Raw genomic sequence first — 10,413 nt, forward strand, 5'->3', positions numbered from 1 at the left:
GAACCTCCACATGTTCCTCCCTGCTGCCTCCTATCTTCTCCAAACTGGTTTTACAACACACACACACACACACACACACACACACACACACACACACACACACACACACACACACACACACACACACACACACACACACACACACACACACACACACACACACACACACACACACACACACACACACACACACACACACACACACACACACACACACACACACACACACACACACACACACACACACACACACACTCCAGGAAAAATAAAGGGAAATAAAGAGTGGAGCCTTTCCTCAACACACAGGAGTTCTTTATTCCTGACAAACAGGCGGTCAGTGAACGCAGCTCAGAGACAGTGTTGGAGACCCTCCGTCAGAAACGCCTGATTGTCCACGTGGAGTTCTTCGCTCCTCGAGGAATGCATTGTTCTCCAGGAGCATGAGGTAGAAGGTGCTGGCGTTCAGGGATACATTCTTTGAGTAACAGCTCCCGACGTTCCTGAGTCCAGAAGTCCTCAAACGCACAGACGACGGAGGAAATATGAGGTACAATGTCAAGATGCAGAGAGAGGGACCTTCTCAAGGCACAGAGAGAAGATCTTCTCCAGGCCTGAAGCTGCAAGCTGGGAGAGGGCCTTCTCCAGGCAGAGAGAGGGCCTTCTCCAGGCAGAGAGAGGGCCTTCTCCAGGCAGAGAGAGGGCCTTCTCCAGGCCTGGAGGTCCAGAAAGAGGGCCTTCACCAAGCAGAGAGAGGACCTGGAGCTCCAGGTAGAGAGAGACCCTTCTCCAGGCCTGGAGCTCAAGGCAGAGAGAGGACCTTCAGCCACACAAGAGAAAAAAAAAAAAAAGGAGAATCGATCCCGACCTCGGAGAAGGAACCCTGAAGTGGCAGCAGATACACGTCCTGGCGTGCACAGACGGATCTAATTTGCTCCTCTGGAGGAGGTAGAGGAGGACGGGCTTTGGGAGGAGAAGGCACTGAACCCGCTGGTTCCTGCAGGAGTCACCGCCTGAGATGCCACCGGTGCAGACAACCTCTGTGCGAACAGGGTTCCTGTAGAGAAACCACAGAGGGATGAAGAGCTACACGTCTGCATCTTCTGCACCAGGTCCACAACACACTCCTTACCGGCGTAGACGGTCCCGTTGATCTCCACCGACATGCTGATGCTGGAGGCCCCGCTGGTGGAGATGTTCACGGACAGGTCCTGTTTGCTCTCTGAGTGAGAAGAAAACCATGAAGAGAGAAGGAAGTGAGGAGAAGGAGACAAGGAGAGGAGAAGGAGACATGAAGTTGAGGAGTAGGGCTGTGGGCTTTCAGGTCCTCCTTGAAGAGACGACAGGAGGAGGAGGTGGTGGAGGTAGCATTCGTGCGCACACGCATGCACGCACAGGTAGGTCTCCTGGGACAGGAAGTGATGTCTCAGACACTTCCGTTGGCTCACCGTGGCCGTTGTTGATCTTCAGGCTGACGGGGTTGAAGTGTGAGGCCATGGCCAGGAGGTTCTGCTGCAGCGCCTGCTGCATGAGGCGCTGCTGCTCCTCCGCCAGACGCAGCATCTTCTTCTCGGGGCCTTCAGCGCCGCCCGCAGTCGCTCCTCGCTCCACGCGCTCCCGCAGGTGCTCCAGGGTCATCTGCTGCTGCAGGGCCACCATGGAGACCGGACCTTCATCTGAGGAACAGCACACCAAATGAACAGGCCTCTCCTTTACACACACACACACACATACAAATATAAACAGACAGATACCTGAGCTCTTCTTCAGGTTGGGGCTGCTGGTGTTTCTGCTGGTGGGGGCAGGTGGCGTGGGCGGAGCCAGGAGCGCATGGGGGGCGGAGCCTGGCGGGGAGGCGTAGCGGTAGAGGCTCCCCGTGTAGCTGGGGCGCCGGCCCTCCCGCCGGTTGCTGTCGATGGCGGCCTGAAGCTCTCCGGGAGAACTCAGACCTTTCTTCTCGCACTCAAACGGATACAGGTACTTCATGTATCTGCGGGGGGAGGGGGGGGGCTTGTTTGGCATGGCAGCAGCAGTGTAAAAAATGGCTTCTGGTGCCACTTACTGGGTGCGGAGGGTGAAGGCGGCGCTGGTGATGGACGTGGGAAGGTTGAGACCTCTGGTGATCTCACGCCACATCTTCTTGTTGATCACCTCTACCAGACCACCCTTCTCCGTAACCAGCCTGTAGAGCCGGTATAGGTCCAGGACCTGCTTGGCCATGATGGGGATGCGGTTGACGGGGGTTCCTGAGGAGGAGGAGGAGGAGGGTGAAGAGCTGCTGAAGGTAGAAGGACTGAGGGGGTTCTTCTTCTCTGTTGAGGTTTGGGGCTGTCAATCAAAGCTCTGACAGCTGAACCACACTAGCATGATTAGCATGGAAGCCATTTAGTGAAAGGGGCTAATGAGATTAGCTTGACACACACACACACACACACACACACATACAAAGGAGTTTCAAAGTAAAAGCCAGAACAGAATAGAATGAACCTTCTCGCCTGCTTCTGAACTGGCCAATCCAGACCTTTGAGATGTAATGAAGAACATCTCAAAGTGCGTGTTTTGTTTTCCAGAGGGGTTACCAAGCGTCTCTGAGACGCGCGCACACAAACACACGCACTCTCTGGTGTTTACCTCGTTTCTGCATGAAGACAAACAGCTGGTCCAGGAAGTCCTTCCTCTGTGGGTCATCATCCAGCTCATAAAGCTGAGGAACCAGAACACACACACACACACACACACACACTGAGAATGTCTGCCTGCCCCTCCCTCGCATGCCACGTCAGGTATCTACTCACCTTGGCAAAGTCTCTGGACGGCTCTCCTCTCGCTTTCGCTCCGTCACCCTCCTCGGCCCAGACGCCCCCCCTCTGCGGATGGGGACAGAGACCAGACTTGGGAACACACACCAAGCCCTGTGTGTGTGTGTGTGTGTGTTTGCAGATCATGAAAAAAAAACAAAAAGCTTCATTCTCATCTAGTGGTCCTTAAGTGACATGTTATTCCTCTGCCCCCCCATCACACACACACACCTCGCCCATAACCCCACCCCCACCCCCCACGCCATGACAGTTAGGGGTCAGAAATGCGAAAGGAGGGCAATGTGTGTGTGCAACCGTGTGGAAAAGCATGTGGAGATGTTATTGTCCTGTCTGTGTGTGTGTGTGTGTGTGGGGGGGGGGGGCAAGTATGAAAATGAAAGTGGTGCAGAGGAAGAGGAGCTCCATGAAGATCCAGGAGGTCCATGTTGTTCTCATGTTCTCAATCACACCAGGTATGTGTGTGTGAGAGAGAGGTCAACCACAGGATGTGTCAAAGGTGAGTCAGATTTACTGTCCATGTGGTGAATCTCGTGCGCACACACACACACACACACACACACGCACACACACACGCACCTCGCTCTGAGGCTATGTATGTAACTAAGGCCTAAATGAAATGTGTAATAAGGTCTCCTCCGGTTGCTGAGTTCTTTTCAGCCAGGATGTTCTGCTCCTCCAACAGCTTCAGCCTAGAAGCTCTAATAAAGGACCCCCTGCCCCTCACCCTCAGCAGAAGGTCCATTGATGTGAAGGTAGATAAACATCCCAGTCTTTTCACCCTCAAATGGAAATCACCCCCCCCGCCCCTTGTTGATGATCGGGCAAGACCCACTGTGGATCTGCTAACAAAGAGCTTTCACACGTCCACCTAGAAGGTCTACGGCATGCAGGTCAGAAGAAGGTGGCTTTTGTTTCCTTCAACAGGCACCGTTTATTACCTCCTTCTCCAAAGTTCCCTATCTCCTGCGCAATTAAAGATGTCCGCTGCCGAGGCAAAATCGAAAAAAAAAAAAAAAAATCAGAGCCCTTCTAATGAGATTAATTCCAAATCATCCGAGGCGAGAAGGTCACATTAGCTTCTGGCCGTCCTCCAGCGGGGACGGTTTTAATTCAAATCAAATCATTGGGGCTTTTAATCCCCCATACAAGTCAAGATCATTTATCCGGACCCCCACTGGGCCACTGAGAGGGGAGGGGGGCTTCTGGCCCACGGCTGAGCAGCATTCACATGCACACACACACGCACACACACTTTCTTTGCTGAAACTTCTGGTTTCTGCATTTGAACAGAGATTGTGTTTTACAACACACACACACACACACACACAGTGAGCTCAGTGTGTGTGTGTGTGTGGGGGCTCTCACAGCAGTGTCCCATACAATGTATTGATCACTTGGAAGTGGATTGCGCTGCAATTTACTGTTGCTAGGCAACGGCGTAGTTATGCAAAGCCGTGGCGGCGAGCTGCGTCTGCAGGGGAAACTCAAGATTTCAGGATTGATCTGAAGACCTTCAGGATCGATCAAGTTCCTGAAGATTTCTCACACAAGTTGCTCACACACGCACACCTCCACCTTTGTTTAAACCCTCATCCTGGACGATAGAAGCTTCTTCTGAAGCTTTAGACCTTCTGCCATGAGGAGGAGGAGGAGGTCTGAGGAAATGGAGAACATCTCACCTCCTCAGGGTCTCCTGAAGGAGGCCTGACTGGAGAGGAGGAACATCTGGGGTTTGCTGAGACAAAGGTCAGATATCTGCTGCATGTGTGTGTGTGTTGGTGGGGGGTCTTAGCTAAGACTCCAGGTCAACACTGAGCTACTGTAAGGAGGCCGACCCCCCCGCTCCCCCACCGGGCCCCATTAATCACCATGTATTGTACTGAAGTGGGGCATTTGTGGGGGCGGGGCCAGCGTGGACCAATGAGATGGGCCTCTGCAGGGGGACAGAGGACGCTTACCTTTATGAAGAAAACAAGATGGGAAAACTAGGAACCTTCAATCCTTTCTGGGGGGATGATAAGGTGGAGGAGAAGGTCAGGAGAGGGAGGCAAGGGGAAAAGAAGGAGGTGAAGAGAGGAGAAGGAGATGAGGGGAAAAGGACGTGAGGAGAAAGGGGTTAGGAGAGAAGTAGAGGGCACGAAGAGGAGGAGGGGAGGAAAGAAGTAGATGAGGAGGAGATAAGGACAAGGAGGCAAGGAGGTGCGCCCCTCCTTCCATACGGGTATGGAGACACCAGGAGGAGGAGGTGGATGTAAAACACACACACGCACGCACGCATGCACGCACGCACGCACGCACGGGTGTGTCCTGGTACAGGAAGTGACCTCAGAGGTGTCCTACCTGTCTGAGCGCCTCCTCAAAGGTCCAGTCTCCGAGGCCGTTGGAGGTGAAGGTCGGGCGTCCGGCCGGAGACGCCAGCTCCTCCTCTTCCTCCTCCTCTTCCTCCTCCTTCTTCACCGGGTTCACGCTCGGGGGCGGAGCCACAGCGGCGGGTGCCGCGGGCTGAGGGCCGCTGTACGGGTCGAAGGTGAAGCCCAGTACCTGCTGGACACGAGGCCTTTTGGACTCGTTCTGCTCCTCCTCTTCCTCCTCCTCCTCCTCTTCCTCCTCCAAGTCATCCTGGTCTTCTGGCTCCTCCACCTCCTCATCAGAGTCCTCATCTTCCTCGCCCAGGTCCACCAGGCCGGGCCGGCGGTCCACCTTGGCGCCGGTGTGCTGGGCAAACAGGAGCTGCTTTTCCTGCAGGTTCATGTCTCGCTTGGCCTCCTGCTGTCTCTGCAGCTGCTCCATCAGCTCGTCCAGCTTCATGGCGGCGGCCGGTGGCTGTGAAACACTGGACTGAACCTGAAGAAGAAGAAGACGGCTTTACTTCTTCATCTGGACACTTTCAGAACACATCTAACCCCACCTGGAGACCAAACTGACCCACAGTGGGGTTTAACCTCACGACCAACAAACATCTCAGCTCGACGTGGGGGTGGACAACCACAGCAAGGGAAGAACAAGCCGACCTTCTCCTGCGGACTCACGGCGGAGAGACAACCGACCTTCTCGGTGCGGGTCCTCCTGGAGGCTCCCCGGGAGCTTTTGAACCCGCAAAGTGAGGAAGAGGATGAGGGTGAAGAAGGAGACGCCAGCGTGGACGTGGACACTCACCGGCTGCGCCCTGGAGAAATCCATCAGCGGCTCCGGACTACTTTTTTCTGCGCGCCTCCGCCGGGGGGAACGCGCATCGCCTGACCTTTGAGGCTCCGAGGGGCAGCGGGGGGGGGGGGGCACAGGAGGCTCCTCCGGGGGAAGGCGGACGCCCGTGGGGACCGTGGGGCCGTGGGGTCGGGGGCCGGAGGAGGGGACACTCCGCCGGGCGCTGCACCTCCGCGGGGAAACTCACAGCTCTGATTGTGTGTGACGGAGCGCTCCGCCCTTCGCTCCCCCAGTTTTTAATGGGAGGCCCGCCCCGTGCGTGGAGCTTGCGTGCGCAAAACCCCACGTGCAAGATCCCCCCACCACCACCACCACATACACACCGCCTTTGCGAGAGGGGTCCGAACTCGGCTGCTCGTTGCTCCTGCGTGGATTCGACCCACCCCGTGCAACCCCCCCCCGACCTAGGCCGTGGGATCCCTCCGCGGCGGTGGGATTCTTTGTTCCACGGTTGAGCCCACGCAGACCTCCGCGCCCCCACCCTCTATGACTCCAGTACTAGCCCCCTCTGCAGTACTTGTATGTTTTCACGAGTATTTCTGCGAGTACAAATACCTCCAAGCCAAAATGGTCAACTCCCAGGACATGGTCTTAATGCCCACCCACGCCGACGGGGATGAAACCAACTTCCGGTTCCTGCAGGGGCGCTATCGATCCAACCGGAAGTCTTGTAGTCCTATTTAAAACAAATCTTTCATTTGGGAAACTTTTCCTCCCCTGAGGTTCTCAAGAAGAACGATTCCCTCTGAGCGGTGGGCGCCCCTGCAGTGCGTTCAGGGACTCACGCACACGCAGGACATAAAGCCCCAGCAGAGAAAAGGCTCTGCGGGGGTTCTTCTGTTTGAAGGCCAACCGCAGCTGCAGATGTCCTGCTCCCAGCCTGAGCTGGAGGAATCTTCAGGTCAATAATCGTTACATTTCTTTGTTTTCAATGAGAGCCCGACCCACAGAGCGAAGCCTCCCAGGAGGAACCTCGGGCTCAACGAGTGGGGCAAATATTGGCATTATTTTAGCAAATGTAATCCTCTATCTTGAACTGGCCTTCAGGTTGAGGAAGACGGACGCCACATGAACATGCACTTCCTGTTTAGCTTCTTCCAGGTAGGCTGTTTGTATTCGGACAAAAATACATTTTAAAAACACTGTTGGTTGGTGTTCATTGACAACAACTTAACAAGAGCTGCAGGTAGAACATGTTTATTGTACCAGCACGTCAGTTGTCCCTGAAAACAGATGAGATATGGCCTGAATTATACAGTACAAATGTTACATTCGGGTGCAAACGCGACCCCCTAACCGCTGGCATGCGAACCGCTACAGGCATGCATCTTCAGGAAGTGGTCAAACGGTGGTCCAATCCCAAAGCAGCCGTGACACTCAATAAAGATACCTTTCCTTTATTAGGTTCATTCATATTTTACAAGCACAGGAACTCAATAAAGGTCAAATTAAATATCAAACATTGTGAGGCAAACATGTAAGCACGTGTCCAGAGAGGAGCCGCCGCCATCGGACCTGCAACACACCAGGACGCCGGCGTTTGAGATCCCGGAGGGAGCGGAGGCAGATTGGGCATCCGCGCCGCTTTCACACTTACTCCTTTAGACTTTGTCGATGCCCAGCTCTTCAGGCGTGGAGATGCCAAGCTCGTCTAACGCCGGCCTGAGCTCTTGGATGACGTAGGGGTAGATCTCTTTGTGGGGCCCTGCTTTATCCTGGAGGAGGAGGCAAGAAGGGTCAGACTTGTCCTCTGCATTCCTCGGATAAACGACCGTGTCTCTTGGTCACCTTCACGGCTTCCAGGATCCGGATGGCGCTGGCCAGGTCGTTTAACCTCCGACAAGCTCGCAGAGCCGCCTCCAGGATCTTTGGCTCGGGGACCAGGTCGTAACCGATCAGCGTGTTCATACCTGAGGCGGGAGCAGGGGAGAAGTCAGACGCTTCCTGCCGGCTAAAGACGACACGCACGCTTGCTTTGGCTTTACAGCTGGACAAATAGCCTCGTGAGCTGCGTGCAAGAACTAAATTCACTTCCGGATGAGGCACACCAAGACTGGGAGGCACAGGGGACGCTAGGAGGAGCCACCGAGCCCCGGTCGGGTTCCTCTCTCTATCCCTAACGGATCACGCCTGTCTCGATTTATCACGTGCTTTACAACAGCCGACAAAAAACTTGACGCCGGCAGTCGAACGAGGCCACGAGTTTGTTGGTGGCCGCAAATGTTTTTTAATAACGTGGAGACATTTGAACGACACACAGCTGTCCTCCCCAGCCTGATGTTAATCTCCGGAGGACGTTTACCAGTACATTCTCCTATTTAACAGGTGTCTCCGGGATAGGAAGGTCCATAAGGACCTCGTCTTTAGAAGATCTGGACATTCATCTCCAGGGATTAACCTAACCAGCTCTCCCTGCCGTTCACTCTCAGACCACCAGAGTCATAAATCTCATCTCCAAAGACTATTCTTTTTTTCTTTTAAACAACAAAGTACTTTTCTCTGAATATCACTGATCAAGAGGCGAAGGACTTCCGAAGTAGGTCAAGGTGACAAACATGGCGCTCACCTGAAAAAGCTCTTGTGTTTTTAATTTTTATCTTATCTTATCTAATTTTTATTTTAAAGTGAGGTGTGTGTCAGGACATGCAATCACACTACATTAGACTGTTTAACTTCCTTTTACCTTTTTTCAATCTAATACGTTTGTCAGCAAACACGAGTAAAGCTTCAATGTTTGTTCTGCATGTTTTTCTCTGCGTTGCTGCTCAGCAAATTTTGCAGATGAAACGCATCGTGACTGTTTGCTGAGATTGTTTTGTGATGCTAAAAAGAGGAAATCTTAAACAGGAAATCTTGCGGTTGCTGTCAGACACTGTGCACCTGCAAAGATAGCGGGCCCGGATGTTGTAAACGAAGCGGTGGAGTTTGAGAGCGCTCACCCTTTCTCAGCTCCCATGCATCAATGTCTGGCTTGTTAAAATAGGTGACCCAGCGGGCATCGAACTCCTCGTCTGTCTCTTGCTTCCCATGTGAGTAACACCTCGAGGACAGTAGAGCTGTAAGAAGAAAACAATGCTGAAACTTGAAACTCTGGCACAACAATTTCCTTCGGGATTGATAAAGTCGTTCTCATCTCATCTCTCATCTATTTTGCAGAAGGAAAAGCGAACCGTCCACGGCCACGGATGTGCACCTCCTATCAAACAGCGTGGAAAGCTGGATCCACGCCAATGTCCTTAAATGACCAGACCCTTGCAGGACCTCCAGAGCGAACACACGGCGCTCGGAGCTCATCCTGGGGAGGAGGGACGGTGCTTTGCCCGGTACCGGCTGTGTGTGACAGTAACAGGTGGAGCTGCCTGTGACCGGTGTATAACGGCACCTTTTTTGCAACCGTGCAGCTCAACGTCACCTTGAAGGCAATGCATTGGAAAAAACGCTCTAAAAAGTAAGACACGTCCCCTCTGATGCTCTCCGTCTTTGACGTGATGTTTCCTGAGCAGGAAATGTTAGTCTTTAGTTAATCTTTAGCCACAACGACCCGCAGCAATTCAGCCTTCGGATGCGCTACGACTAGGCCGCGGCGGAAGCCTACCGTTACCTGCTGGGTCACGGCAAGGACACACACTCCGATGAGCTCAGCGCCGGAGCATTCAAAGGGCGGAACACACTCGGGTGGAGGTGACGGTGACCGCGACGTACCAAAGAGCGGGCCGGCAACCCCGAACCCCCGGCGGGCTTGCCGGGCTGGAGAGCGCTCGGCTGATAAACACCTAGGCTAATGCTAGCACGAGTGCTGGCCAAGTGGCGACCGCGATGTGCCTATTTGATTTCTGCCGCGGATCCGTCGACAGTACGCCCGCTTACCTTGGCACCCGGGCTTCGGTCGAGTTAAACTCCGCACCCCGGAGACGGAGAGTCGGACGGCGGCTCTGAACATGATGCGGGTCAGCCAGCTAAACCGACCGGGAGGGCGACCTGGGAAGAAGTTAGTCTCAGCCGCGCCGGTCACGTACGAGAGCGCCTAGTGCGCATGTGCGAGCGTCTCTTCCGGGGCTGTCTTGACTTTGACCGACTTCTGCAGCCGTCAAAAGACGCGCTGAGCTTCTTTGCAAAGAAGTGGCAATAAAACGCCAACTAAAATGTTGTGCAACTTCTAAATGTGAAAAAAAAAAACCACAATGAAACAATCATGCACTCAGAATTCCATGACTGACGTGTGTCAGGCGTGTGTGCTGTATTATTTATCTTAGACAGCATTACCTTTCTTTGTTAGTATTTATTAGGTAATTAAATCATTACTGTGCAATACAGTCTGTACTGTTTTGTTTGTGGGTTTTTTAGTATGTAAGCTGTGTCCCATACTGCTGTCTGTTGTCGCATTGTCAGCTAT

General features: G+C 53.6%; 2 protein-coding genes across 4 annotated transcripts; both read right to left on the reverse strand.

The window, feature by feature from the left end:
• Positions 1-314: 314 nt before the first annotated feature.
• On the reverse strand, positions 315-6,066 carry LOC147224666 (AT-rich interactive domain-containing protein 3B-like). Of its 2 annotated transcripts, XM_086162796.1 has the most exons (9): positions 5,973-6,066; positions 5,157-5,660; positions 2,793-2,864; positions 2,629-2,701; positions 2,060-2,243; positions 1,752-1,987; positions 1,446-1,673; positions 1,130-1,219; positions 315-1,054 (listed from the first exon to the last, which is right to left on the reverse strand). In XM_086162796.1, the coding sequence occupies exons 1-9, from the start codon at positions 5,994-5,996 to the stop codon at positions 924-926; spliced, it is 1,542 nt and encodes a 513-aa protein (XP_086018922.1). In that variant the 5' UTR covers positions 5,997-6,066; the 3' UTR covers positions 315-923. The 2 variants fall into 2 exon arrangements, with proteins under 2 accessions (XP_086018922.1, XP_086018921.1); XM_086162795.1 differs by having other exon boundaries at positions 1,446-1,987.
• A 1,135-nt stretch (positions 6,067-7,201) lies between these two features.
• cox5aa (cytochrome c oxidase subunit 5Aa) lies at positions 7,202-10,051 on the reverse strand. Of its 2 annotated transcripts, XM_086162805.1 has the most exons (5): positions 9,888-10,051; positions 8,960-9,076; positions 7,809-7,930; positions 7,618-7,735; positions 7,202-7,535 (listed from the first exon to the last, which is right to left on the reverse strand). In XM_086162805.1, the coding sequence occupies exons 1-4, from the start codon at positions 9,958-9,960 to the stop codon at positions 7,622-7,624; spliced, it is 426 nt and encodes a 141-aa protein (XP_086018931.1). In that variant the 5' UTR covers positions 9,961-10,051; the 3' UTR covers positions 7,202-7,535; positions 7,618-7,621. The 2 variants fall into 2 exon arrangements, with proteins under 2 accessions (XP_086018931.1, XP_086018930.1); XM_086162804.1 differs by having other exon boundaries at positions 7,202-7,735.
• Between the last annotated feature and the right edge of the window lie 362 nt (positions 10,052-10,413).

Source organism: Fistularia commersonii, chromosome 17 (assembly GCF_037954325.1).
Source record: "Fistularia commersonii isolate RoL2024-O1a breed Wild chromosome 17, RoL_Fcom_v1.0, whole genome shotgun sequence".
Taxonomy (NCBI): domain Eukaryota; kingdom Metazoa; phylum Chordata; class Actinopteri; order Syngnathiformes; family Fistulariidae; genus Fistularia; species Fistularia commersonii.